Source organism: Schistocerca serialis, chromosome 3, assembly GCF_023864345.2.
Source record: "Schistocerca serialis cubense isolate TAMUIC-IGC-003099 chromosome 3, iqSchSeri2.2, whole genome shotgun sequence".
Lineage (NCBI taxonomy): Eukaryota > Metazoa > Arthropoda > Insecta > Orthoptera > Acrididae > Schistocerca > Schistocerca serialis.
In genome coordinates, this window is record NC_064640.1 from 209,367,297 (window position 1) to 209,391,034 (window position 23,738).

Genomic DNA, 23,738 nt, shown 5'->3' on the forward strand with positions numbered 1-23,738 from the left:
GCTGCTAATAGTAATGTGGAATCCAATTAAGGTTCTCAATTTAGCAATGATGAAATATGAAGAACATGGTTTCCAGCCGAAATCACCTACTTCTCCTCAGGACAAACATGTGTCATTTGTTACTTGATTTCCTTGACATTCATTTGAATGATACCGATATTTCATTTGAAATCGTGGATACGTTAGAAGAAATACGAAATAACTGTGATGATTCCATGAACTGTGGTTCAGACGACATCAGTTGTGCCAGTAACAGAAGAATACCTTAAAAAAGAGTACTGCAATAGCCTTCAGTCACAAAGAAAAGGCAAAGAAATATTGGTTCAAAGAAGGAGAGAAAAAACGCTTGAAGTCACACAGTGTGTGCAAAGGTGTTTTCATTTCATAAAATCGGAGCGTGAACTGTGCAAACGGAAGAATGAATTACATGAAGTAAGAAATGTGCACCAAACAGAAACCCAAAACTATCTGAATGAAAAACTGTTTGAAAGACTCACAATTGCTCATGAGAGGCTATGCACCGTTACCAATGGAGATCTACGAGACTGGGTCCTCAGAATTGCATCTGAATGAACATTGCTAATTTCGAGGCTGGTTATGCAGGTTCAAAAAATTGTACAGAATAAAAAGTCGCAAAATTACCCAGTTTGCATCATATAAATGTGTAGACCAGCTGCCAGTGACAGACAATGCTATACAGAAATTCATAGCTGATGAATGACGAAACTTGCTGTTATCCCTGCAACTGCTGTTTATCATGCTGATCAGTCAGATTTTGTAAAAAAAAAAAACTGCATGCACGCCACACTTTATCATTTCAGGGCAAAAAAAAGACAGAGTTGGTTGCCCAGTCAATGAATACAATGACACACTCATATACGATAATGTCAGTGATAAGTATGAGTGGTTTACTGTTTCCGCAGCTGTCTTCAAGAACCATAAGGCAAACTAGGACCAAAAATAAAAAATGGACTGTTAAGTTGCAAAAATCTTGTAACAGGTGCATCAAAAACTGAAAAAATGGGAAAGAATAATTTTCAACATTTCGTTCGAAACGTATTCCTACCAGTTGCAGAAACTAATGCATTGCTTTTGTTGGGTTCATGGTCTGGACATAATGACACCTCTGTTTTTGCAGAGGATGACGAAAAATCTGTAGATGTTATGTGGATTTCACCTGGAACTACTAGAGAGATTCAACCTCTCGATAAAGAATTTTTTTCAACAGCGTAAAGCATTTTTGAGGAAATCATCAGACAACATAATTTCTGATACCTCTCTCTCATTTGAGGTTTATCAACGGAACAGTATTCTTAATCTCCAGTCATTTGTGCATTACCAGTTTTCTTTGCCATGCTTTACGAATCTGATCAAGTATGCCTGGTATGCAACGCAATATGCAGACAACAACTGGGACCATTTCTGACTCCATCCCAGTTCTGTCTAAATAAAACTAGTGGTTACTGAGAAGTGTCTGACTGCATCACTTTTTCCTTTGTCTGGTGTGATTGGTGCAAGAAAAATGGTTGTTTTGTCATTCAATACACTTTGCATTTTTGTGACGACTACAGGGAATAAACAAAGAACTGTCTCACCAATAGTCAAATGTACAACATTTAAACACTATTATAAGGAATGACCTACAGGAATTGTTATAAAATATAGTACTGCAAGACACATTTCATTTCAACAAATTCCAAGTCCTCACTGATGGAAGCCGTCTGTGACATCAAATACTGCAATGATTTTATTTTCTCTGACAGCCACTTTTATCAGAATTACATGTGCAAGAACTGAACTGTTGATATGAAGTTATTAAAAAAAATGTTTGTATAGTTTAAGCCAGGTTTTCACTGGAGCAAACAAGCATGAGCACAAGAGAATTCTCTCTGGTGTACCCAGTAGGCCTCTTCAGGTCTTTCAACTGCAGCTACTCACATGTCCCTAACCTTCCCAAGTTACCTAATCAGAAAATGGAGATCTGCAGTTTAACAGGGAATCCAAACCACATATCTTTTGTGGCCACTCCAACATCAGTGAGATGTGAATGCTTGGTTACAAATCATGGTGAAAAAGTTATGGTCTGAACAGGCTTTGATCCCTCACTCTCTGGATCATGAAGCATGCAGTTTGCCAGTAGACCATTTTTTTTTTTTTTTTTTTTTTTTTTAAAAAAAAGAATAATGTGACCATTAGACCTTACACGTGTAGTGGAAACGATAGCTGTGTCACTTCTTGCGGTGATGCTCTATGTTGGTAATTAGTGATCCGTTTATAAATTTCCCCTCAATGCTGATGAGAAGCCAGGGAAAAATTACAGCCGAAATTCAAGGAAAATTTTGGACCAGTGCTAAGTACATATGAAGATGCAATTCTGTGTAACATGTCACACTTCCATACAAATTGGGACACTTAAATTCTTCCTTCCTTGTGCCATTTTGCATACTCTGTCAAGAACAGTGCACTCGCTATGCAAAATAATCCTCACTGAATAACAATCTTCGCATTGTGGCTCTAACAAGATAGAGTTGTATCCTGTATGCTGAATATTAGCTCCAAAAACTAACAACACAGTGTTCATAGGTAATGTTCGCTACCTTGTGTTCTCTTCCGCTCCCTCTAGTATAAACGATTCTACCCATATGCAAGTGAATGGTTGTGAATTTTTTGCAAATGCTCATTCACAGGTGTTTGCTACCATTCTCTCCATTGTAAACCAGGCTTTAGGTGCTTAAAATTCGTGTCTGTGAATTCTGGACGATTCCGATACGCACCACTGTGTGAGTGATTTGCAAAGTCGCACACTAGGTGGGCAGGGCTGTACAAACTGCTGTTATAAGCTGTTCTTCGCATGGCAAAAATGTGTATCGTCAACATTTTTTGCAACATACTTGCAGTGCCTCTTAGCAGCTAAAATTTTGGCAGTGCATTTTTTTTTTTTTTTTTTTTTTTTTGTCTTCTTCCTGTGTAAAAAATTTCAGAGTATGTTTTGACATGTCTTACTGGACCATGCCCTTGTGAGAGCTAGGGAGGATGTTGGCAAACCAATGTTAGTAACAAGATGAAAAAAGGAACAAAACATGGGATGCTGGAACTACATCAAAGTTAACCCAACTGCTAGGGAGAGAAAGGCTGCATTTTGTCTATAATGTAATAGATCAAATCAAAATTAAATATCAAAGAAGACAGTATGAATGAGCTAAAATAATTCAGTCAGCAAAAGAGAAAGAAAATATAAAATACAATCAATGTTGTTCTATAACCTAGCTTCAGAATTAAAGTTTCTGACTCTGAACTTGAACAGTTTCATGTATACTTTTATTAGGCTGTTTACAATCTAAGTACTTCACATTTACTAGCTGTTACAAAAAATATACAGTAATTTATCATTAATTTAAACAGCTATTATCAAGTTATATCATTGTAAAATAATTATTTAGTGCCTTAAAGTGTGATGATTGTTACCTTTGTAATAAGAATTCGGTAAGTATCCATTGTAGCAGTGTCAGTGTCACAGCAAGCTAAGCGTTGCCACACCTCTCCCCTAAGAGCTTCTGGTATTCCAGCACGTACTAATGCTGCTAACTGACGTGGACGCTGATTTGTACTGCTCCACCGTAGAAGCACTTCTGCCCACGATTCCAGTTCAACCTCTGAACAGTCTTTAGACACTGAACCAGTGCCACTTAGCAATGGCTCATCACCATCTGCAAATTTTACGAAGTACTGCATTATTTAATTGTAATGAAAATACATTATACACCATCTAAATGACTATATAAAAGTTATTACTGTAATTTTATAACAACATACATTTCTATTGTAAAGATGAAATAATATCATCTACAACCAAGGATATCCTCAACACGTATTTTTCCCTTTTTTCACAGCTGTCTTTTTTTCCAACAGTGAGAGCATTAAACAAGTAAATTTCAAATTCGTTCAAAAATAAATATGTGCCTATCATTTACAGCTGTACATGAATATTCAAGAAACGCAACAAAGCAGACACCAACAGAAAAATTATTCTTTTTGATAATGTGTTAAAAGCCACTACAAAGATATAACCAAGGAGAGGAATGTGCAATACCAATAACAGAGAAGCTATTGTATGAGAGCTGAAATTAAAAGATGCCCATATAACAGATAAACACACACACAACACACAGGGCATATGAAAAAGTATAAAAACTAACTTTTACTCCAATAGGAGCACAAAAAATCTTAATAACTTGGAAAATGGGTAGTAGTAGACAGTATGAAAGGTTACACGAGGAGTAATTCACAACAAAATATGACCAAGACCAATTCCATATATCAAAACTACCATTTAGTATTTACAAAACTGTTTTGAAGGAACAACAAATGATCCAGGAAAAGATATTCCAAGGAGAAAAGAGGTATAGGCTACAGTATGAGAAAAGTATTGGTTGCAAATAATGGCCAACTTGAAATGGACATGAAGAAATGCATAAAACTGAATTACAAAATGGAGTAAATTGTGAAAACAAAATTGTGGTAAAGTATAAACCACACACAGTAGTTAGGAGGTAGGCTGCTTCCCCGATTTTGAGTTTCCTATTACCACCCTGATAGTAGTTTTTCTGAGATGAAAGATTCCAAAGAAAACCAGTAACTACAATGATGGGTTTTATCCTAGCAAAAGGAATGCCAAAATGTTTTTTATTTATTACCTCACAACACTAAAGTATTTAGCTGACTGCATTATCAGTAAGATTTCTCTCTTCAAAGGCAAAAAAGCAGCTTATAAGCTGGAAACAACTCATTAAATTTGGTTCAATGGTTAAAAAAGCTTTCTTTTCTCATATTGCTTCTGTTTGTCAAGTAATCTAAACAATACAGGTAAACTGATGTGATGGGGGGGGGGGGGGGGGGGATACACAACCCCTTATAATCCACTAAAACAACTATACGAACAGACAGGTAGAGAAATCATTAACTCACTAGCATTATAAGACCAGGGGGTGGAGGGGCAGGACAGCAGAACTGTAGAAGGCAAGTAGAGGACACAATTTATATCAAATTATGTGTTAATAGCACTCATTCAAAGCATGAAAACTTATCTGGCTGATGGAACACACCATGTGTAGCATACATGGTGTGAAGAATGGAATGCGATGAGATGAGATAGGATGCAAATGAAAGAAATGTACAGATATTCTGTTCATCAATGAGCTTTATGCTTCTCATAGTGAAAAAATGATTATTTTTCAAGGTTAAAATAACAACTGTTAGAAGAAAAGTGCTAATTAATAACTTAAGAATTTGTTTGCTGTAATTTTCATCACAAATTTAGAAAGGTAAATGTCATCATCAAGATTTGTGTCATACTTTAGCAGGCAGAAGAGGTGGAAAAAGTTACACACATGTTAAACAGTGTTATGAGAACAATACATGTATGAAATGTATTGCAAGGACTCTATTAAAACACACACAGAAGCAGTGAAGAAGAGAATAAGAATGAAAATGGTCTACATAAACAGCAGCTGAATGCAAAACAAAACTTGAGACTTTTATCACCATGCATGGAAATAGAGAAACAGACTGAAAATAATGCGAAAGACTGACAGAAAAAACTGACAAAAAATCTGGGTTGATATAAATGACAACCTTAAAAATCATGCTTTTATACAGCATTCTCAGGAGTTTTCAATTTCTTTGCTCAAGTTATTTGTCTAGTGCAGCTTGCTTCCTTAATAGATTTTGATGAATAATGACATGACTGAGTTAAAACATCATTTGAAATACTACGGAGAAGTATCTTTTCTTTAAGATTGAGTCCATCACTTGTGCACATCTGCTATTGGCAAATGAGATGATATTTAAAAAAACTGCGGATTGAGTTGTGTAGATATTAAAGTGTCTGACTGATTTGTAACAAATCCTAGAACTGGTATAAAAATGAAATGGTTAAGAAAGTCATGAAACATCTAATATAAACCAGTGTGCATTTAATACCTGACAATTCTTCATTGCTGGGAGTCAAATTATCTAAGTCTGGAATGGCTGGAGAACTCGTTAGATAAGCAAGAGTTAAAGCTGGAATCCTTCGTGTCTCATCAAAATTTCCACTACTCTCAATTTTCATGACTTCATAGAGTGTTTCAGATAAATCATTGCTTGGTATCTGCAAATAAAAACGAATAAGTACTGTAGAATTATGCTTAAAATCTACTAAATGCAGATACGAAATCATAAAGGGGTAAATGTTACACACATACATTGATGTTAGAACATACAATTTCTTTCAGCTTGCTTGTCTTTGTATTCAGTATAAAAAAAAGTAGCATAGGCTTATAATACAGCACCAAATAAAGCAGTGAGATGGTTTAAGTAGTTGAATTAATAGAGGGAAACATTCCACGTGGGAAAAATATATTTAAAAACAAAGATGATGTGACTTACCATATGAAAGCACTGGCAGGTCGATAGAAACACAAACAGCCACATACATACACACAAAATTCAAGCTTTCGCAACAAACTGTTGCCTCATCAGGAAAGAGGGAAGGAGAGGGAAAGACGAAAGGATGTGGGTTTTAAGGGAGAGGGTAAGGAGTCATTCCAATCCCGGGAGCGGAAAGACTTACCTTAGGGGGAGAAAAGGACGGGTATACACTCGCACACACACACACACACACACACACACACACACACACACACATATACATACACACATATCCATCCACACATATACAGACACAAGCAGACATATTTAAATAAATCTTTAAATATGTCTGCTTGTGTCTGTATATGTGTGGATGGATATGTGTGTGTGTGTGTGCGCGCGAGTGTGTACCCGTCCTTTTTTCCCCCTAAGGTAAGTCTTTCCGCTCCCGGGATTGGAATGAATCCTTACCCTCTCCCTTAAAACCCACATCCTTTCGTCTTTCCCTCTCCTTCCCTCTTTCCTGATGAGGCAACAGTTTGTAGCGAAAGCTTGAATTTTGTGTGTATGTATGTGTCTGTTTGTGTTTCTATCAACCTGCCAGCGCTTTCATATGGTTTAAGTAGTTGCCTAGAGATGATATGGAGTCCTTGGATAAAAAGATTTCAGTAAACTTGCTGCATCAAATTTGGATAAAATCCCAAGCTTTCGATGATTGCCATCTGATTCACATGTTTTGAAGAAGAGAGAAGATCATTCGCTAGTTGTAACCACATGCAAAGATTCATTTAACTGCCATGTGGGCTTTGAGATCAGAACATTTGTATTAGATCATGTAACACAATTCTGTGGCATGATAGAGTGAAGTATAGTTCAAGGGAGCTACATCGAGATGCATGTAATATTATCCAATGTCAGGGAATAATGTCCACTGGGTGTGATCCAATTGCAGCATGCTCCCTCAACACATCAACACCTGCAACCAAAGTATGGCCTGTTTACTGAAACTGAGCTCCTCAATTGTCCAGTAAGGATATGACTTAAATGTTGCCGAGAACCTATGGACTGATGTGAAGCAGTTCAGGAGATTCAATTAGACATGTGATTTCTCACAAACACTTTTCCTCTTTTTTTTTTTTGTGTTGTCTATTTCACTAAACTGGTGGCATCAAAGCTGTACCAGTTGTGCACTGTATCACACACTGGTGGTGCCTAAATCAAATAATACCTTAAAATCCAAACCAGCCCTATTAAGACCTAAGGATATTAACTAAAACAAGAAGAGATACACAAAACATCATTCTTAGCATTAATATTATGGAATGAGTCAAGTTCACACATTTAAGGGGGAATAAATATAACTGAAATTAAACCTTAGTCCTTATAATCATTATCTCAATGTCCTACTTATAGCAATAGCATGATACAGATATTTGCATATGAGTAAGCTAGTGCAGAGCAGGATGCACTCTATCTTATGCAACAATATACCAATTTCTCATATATATTATCACTTTTGCCATACCTAAAGATTACCTTACAATAGAGCAATTGACAATTAATTGAAAATGATTACAATGATGATACACCAGTTATACTGCTCTTTATATGAGTTTTATTGCATAAATCACAATGAGCTCATTTCAGCATATCGCCATCGTCAGGTGTTCTGTAAATACATTAATAGGTGAGAGTCTTGACACTGTAAATTGTAACTATGATTACAGAGGTAGTATACATTTGACTGGTGTTTTACAATATGAGTAATATCAATGCTGTCATAAGCTGTCTTGGCTGGAATTTGTATTTAGACATTGCTGGGACATTCGTTGTAGATGTGCCATTATATCTCATGTTTAGATATAGATTTGTTCATTATTTTCCCTCTTGGCAGTTTGGATGACTGTGGATTAACAATATTACATTTCTGCACATTACCTACTTCTAAGTGGTAACTATGTAAACATGTAATATCACTGACATCCACACTGTCAAGAGGGAAACTAACGCACAAAAACTGGCTAATGTATATCTAAAAATTAGATATAACAGTATGTCTACAATGAACACCCAAACAATGTCTAAACACAAATTCCTGCACAGACAGCATATGGCAACCCTGATATTATTACAAGGCAGAAAACCACTACATGAAAGGTAGAAACACCAGTTGAATGTATAATACTTTTATGATCATAGTTAAAGTTTACAGTATCAAGACTATCTCCTGTTAATGTACACTCCTGGAAATTGAAATAAGAACACCGTGAATTCATTGTCCCAGGAAGGGGAAACTTTATTGACACATTCCTGGGGTCAGACACATCACATGATCACACTGACAGAACCACAGGCACATAGACACAGGCAACAGAGCATGCACAATGTCGGCACTAGTACAGTGTATATCCACCTTTCGCAGCAATGCGGGCTGCTATTCTCCCATGGAGACGATCGTAGAGATGCTGGATGTAGTCCTGTGGAACGGCTTGCCATGCCATTTCCACCTGGCACCTCAGTTGGACCAGCGTTCGTGCTGGACGTGCAGACCGCGTGAGACGACGCTTCATCCAGTCCCAAATATGCTCAATGGGAGACAGATCCGGAGATCTTGCTGGCCAGGGTAGTTGACTTACACCTTCTAGAGCACGTTGGGTAGCACGGGATACATGCGGACGTGCATTGTCCTGTTGGAACAGCAAGTTCCCTTGCCGGTCTAGGAATGGTAGAACGATGGGTTCGATGACGGTTTGGATGTACCGTGCACTATTCAGTGTCCCCTCGACGATCACCAGTGGTGTACGGCCAGTGTAGGAGATCGCTCCCTACACCATGATGCCGGGTGTTGGCCCTGTGTGCCTCGGTCGTATGCAGTCCTGATTGTGGCGCTCACCTGCACGGCGCCAAACACGCATACGACCATCATTGGCACCAAGGCAGAAGCAACTCTCATCGCTGAAGACGACACGTCTCCATTCGTCCCTCCATTCACGCCTGTCGCGACACCACTGGAGGCGGGCTGCACGATGTTGAGGCGTGAGCGGAAGACGGCCTAACGGTGTGCGGGACCGTAGCCCAGCTTCATGGAGACGGTTGCGAATGGTCCTCGCCGATACCCCAGGTGCAACGGTGTCCCTAATTTGCTGGGAAGTGGCGGTGCGGTCCCCTACGGCACTGTGTAGGATCCTACGGTCTTGGCGTGCATCCGTGCGTCGCTGCGGTCCGGTCCCAGGTCGACGGGCACGTGCACCTTCCGCCGACCACTGGCGACAACATCGATGTACTGTGGAGACCTCACGCCCCACGTGTTGAGCAATTCGGCGGTACGTCCACCCGGCCTCCCGCATGCCCACTATACGCCCTCGCTCAAAGTCCGTCAACTGCACATACGGTTCACGTCCACGCTGTCGCGGCATGCTACCAGTGTTAAAGACTGCGATGGAGCTCCGTATGCCACGGCAAACTGGCTGACACTGACGGCGGCGGTGCACAAATGCTGCGCAGCTAGCGCCATTCGACGGCCAACACCGCGGTTCCTGGTGTGTCCGCTGTGCCGTGCGTGTGATCATTGCTTGTACAGCCCTCTCGCAGTGTCCGGAGCAAGTATGGTGGGTCTGACACACCGGTGTCAATGTGTTCTTTTTTCCATTTCCAGGAGTGTATTTACAGAACACTGTACGATGGCACTATGCCAAAATGAACTCACTGTGATTTATACAATAAAACTCATATAAACAGCATTGTAGCTCATATATCATTACTGTAATCATGTCACTACAAGACAAACTTTGCACTGCAGGCCCCAAGAAACAAAAAATGACTACACATGAGCCGTCACTGCCCCAAAAAGTAGAGGCAAATGTCTACATGAGATTTACTGTACTTAAATGTGTATGCGATGTCCTGAAAATAAGTAAATATAACAAAATAATTTTCAATAAAGAAGGAACTCTGAACAATGCTGGCCTGTAAGGAAGCTGTACAATCCTTGACAAAATAGCTTACAACATTTAGTGGTACTTAGATGTGCAAACTTCTGACAAATGATAGTGAATGTATTAACAGTGAAAAACCCTGTAGGAAAGACATATCCTCCATCTCCCCTCTTCAGAGAGGTGGTAATGTTGTACAGGAATTGTAATAAATGTTTCAGGCACAAATCAGTGCAAGTTTGTATTCTATGGCATAGGAACGAGCTTCCATAATATGAATAGCCAGATTATTATGGCATTAGCTCTAATTGATTTTTAGAAATCATGGAAAATTTTAATGTGGAGAGCCTTAGAAGATGTTCAACCCCACTATTTTTCATTTAAAGCTAGTGTCTACCACTGCAAAACATCTCATAAATAGAAACCACTTATAACATAAATAAAGTAAATTTTTAGAAAATTATTTCACATTTTCACACTTGTGCTATTATTGTGGTACGGTTTGAATAAGTTATATAATTAAGAAATACATTTCTTGATATCATACTCAGAGCTGATGATTGCACTTTTCATTGAAATTTGATCCTGTGTCACCTAAAATTTGTATCCACAATTCTCTCTGTTATAATTTTCTTCTAGTTATTCTGTTGACCCAGTTAGTGACAAACAGCAAAGCAGACTCAGAAATCCCTTCAGCCAGCCATAGGGAAATATAAAGTGCACTATCAACAGAGTTTGTGCTTGAGTCTACTGATATCCACATCCGCAGTGCTTCACACGAACAACACATTCATATAACCTGAGGATCACAGAAACCATCTCTCATGACCTAGTTTCACCCAGTAGATGAGCATACATGTGGATCTACACCTATATCTACATCTACAGACATGATAGGTGCCTGGTGGAGGCTACCTGTACTACTACTCGTCATTCCCTTTCCTGTTCAACTTGCAAATAAAGCAAGCAAAATACAACTGTCTATATTCCTTCATATGATCTCTAATTTCTCATTCCTTATCTTCACGGTCCTTCTGTGAAATGTATGTTGCCGGCAGTATAATTGTCCTGCAGTCAGCTTCAAATGCCAGTTCTCTAAATTTTCTCAATAGTGTTCCTCAGAAAGATCCTTGCCTTACCTCCAGGGATTCCCATTTGATTTCCCGAAGCATCTCTGTAAGACTTGCATGTTGTTCAAACCCACTGGTAACCAGGCAATCTCTGAATTGCTTCAATGTCTTCCTTCAATTCAGCCATTTGCAGATTCCATCACTCAAGTAGCACTCAAGAATAGGTCGCACCAGCATCTTATACGTGGTTCCATTTTCCTAAAATTCACCTACGAGACCAAAGTTAATCATTCACCTTCCCTACCACAATCCTCACATGCTCATTCCATTTCATATCGCTCTGCAACATTACGTCCAGATAGTTAAATGATATGACTGCACGAAGCACGACACTACTAATGATGTATTCGAACATTTCTTACTCATCTGCATTAACTTACATTTCTCTACATTTGGAACTAGCTGCTATTCATCACCATCACACTAACTAGAAATTTTGTCCGAGTCACCTTTATCCTCTTACAATCACTCGACTTCAACATCTTCCCGCACATCACAGCATCATCAGCACACAACTTCAGATTGTTGCCCACCCTGTCTGGTTGGTTTAAAAGGGGGGAGGGAGGAGGGAGGGACCAAACTGCAAGGGGCCAAACTGCAGTCCCTTGTTCCTGGTAAAATAATTACACAAGGGATAGAAGAAAGGAAAGACGGTGTACAGCACAATAACAGGAGAAAGGAAGAACCAGAAGAACGACAGAAGGATGACCAACACTACTATGGACAAAACAGGAAAAGAAAACCACAGAAAGAAGCAAGAAACAGGTAGAAGAGATAAAAACAAGAGAGCAGATGACTGTGGCTGGACGATCACGAGAATAAAAAGGACGATCACGAGAATAAAAAGGAAAACCAGGCACTCTGTGACACATTGAAACATCCACTCTACAAGCATTAGAGTGCAGAACACAAAGGGACAAAGGACATGCGCTGAAACTTATACAGAATGATAAAAATAACCCTCATGTATAAAACTTAAAACTAAATTAGCCAATGAGGCATTTTCAGCTAGAATTAATGGCAACGAGTCCAGTAACTGAAGAGTCCATCGCATGAAAGATTCCCCATCAACTCTCGTATATACGAGGTACTGGGGTGAATAAGCTTCACTGCCATCCTTGGCCTGGTGTTCCTCCTATGGTGGGGCCAGGCAGGGGAACAATTTGGGGTCATATTTCTTAGCACTGAAGTTCGACTTTGTCGCTTAGAGGCTGCTGGCGGCAGACCACCAGCACGAGATGACGTACTACGCTTCATGGCATGTCAGTAGAAGAGGAGTGGAAGGAAATACAAAAATCGTCAACATTTAAGAAAGGGGATCCTGAGGACCCCACTGCTGCCGCAAGACCATTAATGGCAATTAAAAAAAGTGGAATACTCAGTACAGAGCCCCCTGGAACACCATTCTCTTGGATGTGGGGCAAACTCCGTGAAGCACCAACGTGAACTCTGGAAATGTGGAGCGATAAAAAGTTCTGTATAAAAATCAGGAGCAGACTCCAGAGACCCCACTCGTGCAGAGTAGTTAGGATGTGGTGCTGCCAAGGGGTATCATAGGCTTTCATCAGGTCAAAAAAGATGGCAATAAGGTGATGATGCCAAGAAAAGGCCGTTTGGATGGCAGACACCGATTAGACCAAGTTGTCAATGGTAGAGTGATCTTAGCAAATATTGCCCTGGGATGGAGCCAGAAGCCCAGAGATTCAAAGAGTCAACACAACCACTGCCTCACCATCCATGCGAAGAGCTTGCACAGAATGTTAGTGTAGCTGATAGTGTTGTGTCTAGACAAGACAGCCTAGACACAATGAGAGGAAGCCGAAAGGCACGCGCTAAGCTAAAGCAGGATGGCGTGAGGTCTGAAACAGGATACGTAATGAATGCTATAAAGAAAAGTACGTAGCTTCTGGAATACTTAACTTTAATCCATCCTTTTGGTACATCTGGAGATTGTGGCAATACAAGTGATACTCTTTAGATACATGCAATGTTACTAATGGCGCCTTGCTAGGTCGTAGCCATTGACTTAGCTGAAGGCTATTCTAACTATCGGCTCGGCAAAGGAGCGAGGCTTCGTCAGTATAGTCGCTAGCTACGTCGTCCGTACAACTGGGGCGAGTGCTATCCCGTATCTCGAGACCTGCCTTGTGGTGGCGCTCGGTCTGCGATCACACAGTGGCGACACGCAGGTCCGACATGTACTAAAGGACCGCGGCCGATTTAAAGCTACCACCTAGCAAGTGTGGTGTCTGGCGGTGACACCACAGATAGGACGATAGCTATCCACGTCTAGTGGATTCTTACTAGGTTTTAGCACTGGAACGATGATACTTTCTCTCCACTGCGACAGGAATTCGCCGTCGCTCCAGATATAGTTGAAGACGGCAAGGAGGTGGTGCTGGTAGTCTGCTGACAGATGTTTAATCATTTGGGAATGGATGTGGTCTGGTCTAAGGGATCTGTCACGATAACTGTCAAGGACACAGAGAAATTCCCACTCACTGAAAGAATCATTATATGGCTCAGAGTGGCGCAGAGCAAAACATACGTGGTGTTGTTCCACCTGCTGTTTTAGGAGGTGAAAGGCAGGCAGTAATTCTCAGAAGCAGAGGTGTGAGCATAATGTTTGGCAAGACACTCTCTCATTACGTCTGGATTAGCATCTACAACTCCATGTGTGGAAATTCCAGGTATACCTGCATGGGTCTGACATCTGTAAAGGCATCTGAGTTTGGTCCAAAAGTGGGAAGGAGAGGTTCATGTTCTAATGGCATAGATGTATCATTCCAAACGCTCCTGCTTATGTCATTTGATGAGCTGAGAGATCTGGGCACAGAGCCATTTGAAGGCAATGAAGTGCTCCAGGGACAAGTGGCTCTTATGACATTGGAGAGCCCACCTATGGTCTAATGGCTGTAGTGATTTCCAGCTACCACCAAGGCACTGACTTCCACCAAGGGCAACCTGAGGAACAAGGGATTGCCGATTCAGCTACAGCAGCAACGGTAGTAGTGATTGTGTTGATTCCTTCATTGATGTTGCCATGCAACAGAGATTCAACAGTGGTAGCGGAGGTGAAAGCATACCAATCACCCTTGGTAAGAGCCCATCTGAGCAAGCGCCTAGGTGAGTGATGCTGAGGGAGGGACAGAAAGAGTGGAAAATGATCACTACCACAAAAGTCTTCATGATCTCTCTGATGGATGGACGGGAGAGGGCCAGGACTGCAAACCGAGAGCTCAATGACTGAGTATGTGCTATGTGCCACACTGTGGGCACCTGTACTGAGGAGGCAAAGGTTGAGTTGCCATGAAGGGTGGGGATCTGCATTGTGGGAAACCAGGTTTCCTGAAGTGCAGTGCAAAAGGCAGGTGTAACACTTAAGAGCTGTTGTAACTTAGCCAGGTGGGGAAAAAGCCATCACGATTCCACTGGATGATGGCACTTTTTGCTGTCTGGGAAGGCATGAAGGGACCAAAGAGGCAGATTACACCTCAGGGTAGCCTGCCACCACCAGTTGAGTGCTCGCATCCAGTACCATTGCTTCTGAGGTGTCGGTGAGCTCTAGGTCCTCAGGGGATGACAGAATCTCCACTTCTTCCGTGGACGTGGAACTGTTAGGGAGTGGTGGTATGGGGACCACTGGAGTCTCCCATTTCTGAACAGGCTTCTTTGTCTGTTTGCCCTCTCACCACTCTTTAGTGACTTGCTGAGAGAGCTTCTCTGAAGTAGCTTCAGGAATAGAGGAAGACTGTGAAGCTCTTTGACCAGCAGCTAGTGACTCCCTCAGCCACTGGCTGGTGTCCACTTTACCACCCACAGGGGGAGACTGTGCAAGGTAGAGCCCAATGGATCCCTTCCATGCAAGAGGAGCCAGAAGAGGCTGCTGTTTCTTCAGCTGAGGGGGGGGGGGGGGGGGGAGGGGGGGGCAATTTCCGTGGCATTTGGGGGTGGCGGTGCTCCAAGAGTAGAAGCTTTGGGAGCAAAGAGAAGATGTGGCCCCAGCTCCCAAGAATGGGGACTAAGATGGGCGTCCCTGAGGGTCTATGGGAGAAAGCTTAGACGAGGAGCGTAAGGGCATCAAATGAGGGTGACATCATCATAGGGACAGCACAAGACAACAACATTCAAACAGGATTCAACCTTTCATATTTCAGTTTAACCTCATGGTAAGAAAGCTTGTCCAGGATCTTTTACAATATAAGTTTTTGCTCCTTTTGGAGTACCGTGCAGATGATGATGATGATGATGATTAGTGTTTTAGGGCGCACAACCTGGAGTACCGTGCAGTCTGGCGAGCATTGGGAGTGGTGTTATCCACAGCTGACACAGGTGGGAGGAGAAGCACATGGAGTATTCAGTTGAATTGGACGTCCACAGTTTTGACGTGTGGTGCTGGAATTGCACCGAGAAGACACAGCACTTACAGCACTGCATAGGGTGAGGGCCATATGGTTTGACATCACAGTTGTATACCATCACCATGACCTTTTGAGGTAACGAATCACACTCAAAGGCCAAGATGAGGGCACCAGTGACAACCCTATTATCCTTAGGGCCCTTGTACGCATGCTGGACAAAGTGAACACCCCGTCGTTCTAAACTGGTGCAGAGCTCGTCATCGGACTGCAACACAATGTCACAATGAAAAGTAATTCCCTGGACCATGTTGATGGTTTTATGAGGAGTGACCGAAACAGGAATATCACTCAACTTGTCACAGGTGAGTAACGTCTGGGACTGGGCAAGGGATGCCATTTGAATCAGGACTGACGCATTGCACAATTTGGGCAGCGCTGTCACTTCCCAAACTTATCCTCCATATGTTCAACAAAAAATAGAGGCTATGTATCCAGAAAGGAGTCCCCATCGGTTCTGCTACACACTAAATAATGATGCGAATATAGTTCTCTTCTTTCTATAGCCCTACATTCCTCCAATGGCATAGCTAGGGAGGGCAATGATTTAGGGTCATATTTCGTGGCACTGAATTCAACCTACCCTTTCTTAGAGACTGCTGAGGCCATTCAGTCTGCAGGAAAAGATGACTTGGCCACTTCATTTTGGGTCATCTGCCCTAATGCCACCCACTCCGATCACGGTATCTCACCCAGCAACAGCAAAGGACACCTTGCGCAATGGCCATTGCCGGGAGTCCAGATGCCCCACTGTAATGGGTGTCTACTCCTTGGAATATGTGTTAATGCTGCAGCTCAGGCATCAGTCGTGCGATCCCTGGGTAGTTAGGGGGTACGACCAAGAGGGTACATGGCAACCCCTGCACAATGGACTGGTTACCATGCTGGATATTGGGTGCATAGAAATCCAGTATTGTCATGTAGCAAAAGAGGACAACGGACAATGGATGGAGATTATGCACCACGTAAGATGTCCTCGCAAAAACAGCTGGAATATTGGGGGAGTTGCAGCACCGTCACACTAATGGGTACAGAAGATGTAAACGCACAAAGGATGTAAGATGCACCACGTAAGGTGTCCTTCACCAAATGGACCACACTTCTGAAAATTTGGACTGTGTGGAGGCCACACCCTAAAAGGGAACCATAATGTATTAGGCCGAAAAGTGGGACACTCCTTTCAGTCGCCTCTTACGACAGGCAGGAAAATCTCGGGCCTATTCTAACCCCCGAACTCACAGGAGGGAATGGTCATGCACACAATAAAACATTGTGGATTAAGCAACTGTTGTGTGGTTGCTTCTCTTAGAAGATACATTAAGGAAAAGTAAACCTATGTTTATAGCACTTGTAGACTCAGAGAAAACTTTTGATAATGTCAACTGGAGTATGTTCTTTGAAATTATGAAGGTAGCAGGGATAAAATGCAGGAAGAGAAAGATTATTCACAACTTGTACAGGAAATAGATAGCAATTATAAGAGTCAAAGGACAGTAAATGAAAGCTGTAGTTGGGATGGGACTGAGACACGGTTGTAGCCTATCCAAAATGTAATTCAATCTGTATACTGAGCAGGCTGTAAAGGACACTAAAGAAAAATTTCAAGGCAGAGTTAACGTTCAGTGAGAAGAAATACAAATTTGAAGGTTTGCCAATGACACTATAAATCTATCGGAGATAGCAAAGGGCTTGGAAGAGCAGTTGATTGGAATGGATAGTATCTTGAAATGAGGATGTAAGATGAACATCAACAAAAGCAAAACAAGAGTAATAGAATGGAATCGAATTCAATCAGGTAATGCTGAGTTAATTAGATTATTAACACTTATAGTAGTAGATGAGGTTTGCTATTTGGCAGCAAAATAAATTATGATGGATGAGGCATAGGGGATATAAAACATAGACTGGCAATGGCAAGAAAAGCGTTTCCAATAAAGAGAAATTTGTTAACATCGAATATAAATTTAAGTGTTAGGAAGTCATTTCTGAGAGTATTTGTACAGAGTGTAGCCATGTACAGAAGTGAAACATGGATGACCGACAGTTTAGACAAGATGGGAATAAAAGCTTTTGAAATGAGGTGGTACAGAAGATTACTGAAGATTAGGTGGGTCAATCACATTACTAATGAGGAGATACTAAATAGGGTAGAGAAGAAAAGAAATTTCTGACACAACCTGATGAGAAGAAGGGGTTTGCTGATAGGGCACATTCCAAGACATCAAAGAATCACCAATTTAGTATTGGTGGGAAGTGTGTGGGGTAAAAATTGTAGAGGGAGAACAAGGGGTGAATACAGTAAGCAGATTCAGAAGGATATAAGTTGCAGTAGTTATCGTAAGTTGCAGTAGTTATCAGGAGATGAAGAGGCTTGCCCAAGATAGAGTAGCATCTAGAACTGCATCAAACATGTCTTTGGACTGAAGACCACAATAACAACATAATTCATACAACAAAGTAATATCCATGTTAATCACTTCAGCACTGGGAACATCAGTAACTGAAGCAGAAATTCGAAAATCTCAGGAACACAAAGCAGTGTAACTGCTACCACCCAAGAAAGGAGAAAGCTCAACATTAAGGTGGAAGAGCTGCCAGTTGGCAAACCACCACAAACCAAGAGACCCAATAAGATCCTCCACCCCCCCCCCCCCCCCCCCCCCGAGAGAGAGAGAGAGAGAGAGAGAGAGCGCTTGTGCATGTGTTTGATCATATCTACAGTTGGTCGAGCTTCTAGCAACCAACAAGTTCAGGTGATACAATATCACAGCTGCCTGACCTCAGGTCCAAATATTATCAATCTGATCAACAAATAAACAGATGCACTGACATGCCTGGGCAGTTTGTGGCCTACTGTAGAAATTCATCATAATGGCCTAAAACAACATTCACAAACATGCTGGATGAACTTTAAAAGTGTTCTGATGAGTTGCACTACATGTTATATGACTAGAGAGATTAATGTCAGACGAAATATGCTATCAGTGCCTTCATCAGGCTTCATTACTACATGTATTTCTTAAATTTAACAAAATGTGAATTGTGGTAACTCGAAAGACTTCACACTGAACTTCTTAAAATATGAATCTAGCAGTTTAGTGTTGTTCCTAACACAAAATTAAAATACATTTACCACCTAAAAAATGTTAAATAAAATTAAGTGCCTGGAATCCATGGTTTATTAACTCCAGAGACAAACCCCACAGAAATTATTTTTCACTATAATAATGTTAACTTGCTAGTAACTCTCCAATGAAGCCACAAGAGAAAAATTTAGCTGTCTTTTCTAAGATGGCACTAATCCACACGGGGGTACAAATGTTAAAAAAAAATAGATTGGCACAAATATTAGTAACAGTACTTCTGATAGAATCAAACAACAGAAACTCGGGTAGGAATATCAACAATGTAGGAAAAGACAGAGAGCTGCTTAACATAAAGATAACACACTAAGTTGCTGGAGTTGGTGCTCATGAGTGCATGAGGTGTGATTGCTTGTGTGAATGAATGGTGTTGTTTCTCTTTTTCCAATGAAGGCTGAGGTCAACAGCTTATGTCTAAGCATCTTTCAATTATACCTGTCTGCAACTTAGGGTGTTATCTTTATGGTAAGCAGCTATTTATCTTTTCCTACATTGTTAATACTTCTGGTAGAACACACAATAATCCCCTTCGAGAATTTACTACAAACCATCTCCAACATTAGTAGCCAGTAATAGGGCAGGGAAGAATGACAAGCACCTGTGAATGTCAACTAGGGAACTGGTGTTGGAAAATGATCATAATTATTCTAATTGTTATGAGATCATTTCTCCTGTAAAGCATTTATATATTATTTTCAAATTCTGTCCCTTCACACTCAAAGGAAAATATGGAGACCAGATCAAGGAAATACCACATAAAACCAATGTCCAGTCAGGAAAGTATTGAAGTTGTAAAATTTCAAAGGCTTTTCTGTTTGGTAATAGTTGAGTTATTCATCAATTTTAAAAAAAAATGTTTACGTATCTGTATTATTTATTAACAAGATGAAATCGAAAAATATTTGTGTGCGTTCCACACAGAAATGATACTAACCAACAGTCATCTTCTTAAATGCTACCCAATTCTGAACTACTGTTATGCCAGACACCTTACATTTTCAGCTGTAATGATTTGTTACAACCACAACAGTCTTGGACCTTAACATCTATGTTATCTACACTCAGTGAAATATTACATTAAACTGTTTCCAAACCAAAGTCAACTATTGTAACAGTGGAATAGGACTAATGGGCAAAATAAAAATAAACAATAGCAGTACCTCTTTCAAATGAAGATTAAATTGTTGTGTCAATGGCCTCCTACTGTGATACCAAAAACGTTCATTTTTTGAAAATATTCGCACTTGTGTCTCAATTATAAATCTCACTGGTTCTTGGATTCCTTTTATCACAAGATCTACAGCAACTGTCAAATAATCTTGAAGTGTTGGGTTATTCAGCGACTCGAAAGCTGGTTCTGTAGGATCCCAATGACCATATATAAGATATGAACCAAGCTTATCACCAGAATCTGAGCATGGATGAGCCTCCTGAAACAAAAGGATAAATAAATTAGAATTATCAGTGGCAGATTTGGAATCTTACAACCACAAAACATTTCATGAAGTGAATATGTAAGGAGCCCAATTTACATCATTTCTCATATTGGAACAACATCCTCTCTCTTGGCCATCTCATTACTGTGTTATATCATGAATAGTGTTAAATAACTCCAATACTAATCATTTTGGTGATTTTATTGGTTTACTTCAGTACAGAGATGTGGACCACATTTCATGCAAATGCATCGTTATGCAGTTCTCCTTTACTTACACATTGCCCTTACAATAGATGAACTCTAAATTTGAATAGATATAAACCTGGCAGATTATAACTGTTTGCTGGACTGGATACCACCTAAGCTGTCCAGGCACAACTCACAAGTACTTCACATCGGTCAACCCCATAAAGAAAGAGCTTAAAATTATCAAATTCACAGCTCGCCAGGCAGTTGGAGAACTGTACATGCCTATCCGAGCTATAGAAGACTGTGCGTACTCAACATGGTAGCCGCACATCCTCAGTTGATGGCACGTCTGTAAATAGATAACATACTGTATGATCATAATTTGTAAGCCGAATTTCAGTGGAGTCAAATACAATTTGGAAAAAGCCTACAATGTTACACTGCCCTGCCACCTCACACAGATTTTGCCAGATCTGACAAGTACTTGTGCATCTGATTCCTTTGCCATGTTCAGAGTCTGCTATTAAAATAACACAGCAGTAACAACAAACAGTGAACCAATTCGCCCTTTCTCTTCCAAAACTAACAACAGAATCATTCAATCTGACATGCCGAAACATGTCCTGAAATTTTTTATACAGGAAGAATATACCGAACGAAAGACCCCATAAAGAAAGAGCCTAAAATTATCAAATTCACAGCTCGCCAGGTGGTTGGAGAACTGTACATTCCTACCCGAGCTATAGAAGAGTGTGCGTACTCAACATGGTAGCCGCACATCCTCGGTTGATGGCACATCTGTAAATAGATAACATACTGCACGATCATAATTTGTAAGCCGAATTTCTGTGTTTGGTGATAGTTTCTCTGAAAAAATTGTCTGCAGTTACTGTTCATTCACACTGGCAACACATTTAATATCCACAATAATTACCAGTTGCACAAGTTGCAACATGATCGCAGATTAAACAGTAATCCACAAAGTGTAGAACGAATGTCTTATTTCTGCCAATGATCACAAAACGTTTGGTCCTTAGACTACTGGTATCGGTCAGCAATGAGAATCTTCAAATCTGCAGCAAAACATGGGAAATGAAATACAAATAGTGAACAGATTACATCATAGAACAATAAAATATGCTACAAAGAAATATTTGGCATGCCCACTACAGACTTTACCTATTGTGCTCTTCATTTACTGCATACTGTACAATTTTATAATTGATGAACATGTATAGACTTACAGTAGCAACATGTAACAAGCTTAAGGCACAAACATACATTGTGCCTACTGTACTGCAGTTTGTTATGAACAGTAGCAATGAAGACAGTATGACTCTGCCAGAACTGTGGCCTAGTTTATACCGCATTTTAAATATGTATGACGATGCTAAGCTGATTTTGTGTATATTCTGTGATGGTGCCAATACAGCTTTATTAAATTAGGTTTTTTATAAAACAGGTATGCCTCAGAAGTGCAGGTTTTCACATCCATGAAAGTAGTAATTTTTCATTATGGCATATCTTATTGTTCCAAGATGTTATGTGTTCACTAGTTGCATTTCGTTTCCCACATTTTGCTGCAGACCTGAAGATGGTCATTGCTGGCCAAAACGAATAGTCTAAGGGCCAAAAGTTTTGTGATCATTGGCAGAAATAAAAGAATTTCATTCTAATTACTATTTGCTTTTGCACTGGCGTAAGTGTTAACAATGGAGATAAAACTGAATCAATATTCACTTTGTTTAACCCTTAATGTTATGCAATGAGTAAACCCAGTTTTGTTTCATAAAAAAAATATGACCATGAACTATATAGATGGAAGAAAGACTTAAATGAAGTAATAAATATGTACTAAAATAAAACTGTGAAATAAAAATTATCCAAAAGATTTATCATACAGAGTGACTACAAAGTCCCATTACCCCAATTAATAACTGAGAGAAACCCCTAAACTTGAATAAATAACATGAACAACAGTTCTTTAGAGGAGTTTTCTTGAGACATGAGCAATGTAAAGGTGCACTTGAGGCAGTGCACTTTACTGATAGACATCTACGAGACTAGGCCCTCCAAATTGCAGCTGAGCTGAACAGTGCTGACTTCAAGCCTTCTTTGACCTGGTTAAGCGGAGTCAAGAAATCATACAGCATAGGAAGTCACAAAACAATGAAGTTTACTTCAAGTAAAAGTGTAAAGGAGATGGCATTAATTCATAGCTGATTCGAAGATGAAGCTCGGTGTTACCCCCACATCTCCTGTGTGTAATGCCAGTCAGTCAGGTTTCATGATATAACTGCAAAAAAAATCACACTTTATCATTTCAAGGTGAAAAAAGACAGAGTCTGTTGTGCAATCGAGTATCACTGTGACATATTCATATACAAGAATGACAGTGTTAAGTATGAGTGGATTACTATTGCTGCGGTTTTATACCTGTCTTTATATCAAGACATATTAGAAACAAAAATTAAAAAAGGGGCTGTTTAGTGGAAAAAATCTTATAATCAACCTATCAAAATCTGGAAAAATAGCAAAGAATAATTTTGAACATTTCATTCAAAACAGTTTCTAGTCATTTCCAGAAATTAATTCATTGCTTTTGATGGTGCGTGGCCCAGGCATCATTATAACTCTGTCTTTAGGAGAACAATGGAAAGACTGTTGATATACTTCAGATTACATCCAGAAAAACCACTGTGACACTTGATAAAGAAGTTATTCGACTGTGGAAAGTATTTTTAGAGAAACTGTCAGACAATATAATTTCCAATACCCTTATGTCATTTGATGTTTATCAACACAACAGAATTGTTAAATTTCAGTCATTCGTGCATTATCAGTATGCTTGGTACAAAGTACAATAAGTAGAACAATGGCCATGACCATTTCTTATTTCCCACAATTATGTCTGTACAAAACTAGTAATTACTGTGACATGCCTGAAAGCACCAATTTTTCATCAGGTGTGCCTGGTGTAAGGAAAATGTTTGTTTTCATCATTCAAATGACACTTCCCTTTATTGTGATGACTATGGGGGATAAACAAGGAGCTGTCTCACTCTTATTAAAATACGCAT

The 23,738-nt window shown here is 40.1% G+C and overlaps 1 protein-coding gene across 1 annotated transcript in view; it reads right to left on the minus strand.

Annotated features, from left to right (window-relative positions):
• The window catches only part of LOC126469928 (rab GTPase-activating protein 1-like), a 157,820-nt gene that overhangs the window by 89,880 nt on the left and 44,202 nt on the right, over positions 1-23,738 (minus strand). Inside the window, exons 6-8 of the mRNA XM_050097325.1 lie at positions 20,192-20,461; positions 5,980-6,148; positions 3,466-3,707 (exon numbers count right to left, since the gene is read on the minus strand). Coding sequence (XP_049953282.1) covers positions 3,466-3,707; positions 5,980-6,148; positions 20,192-20,461 — 681 coding nt within the window. The remainder of the gene's footprint in view (positions 1-3,465; positions 3,708-5,979; positions 6,149-20,191; positions 20,462-23,738) is intronic.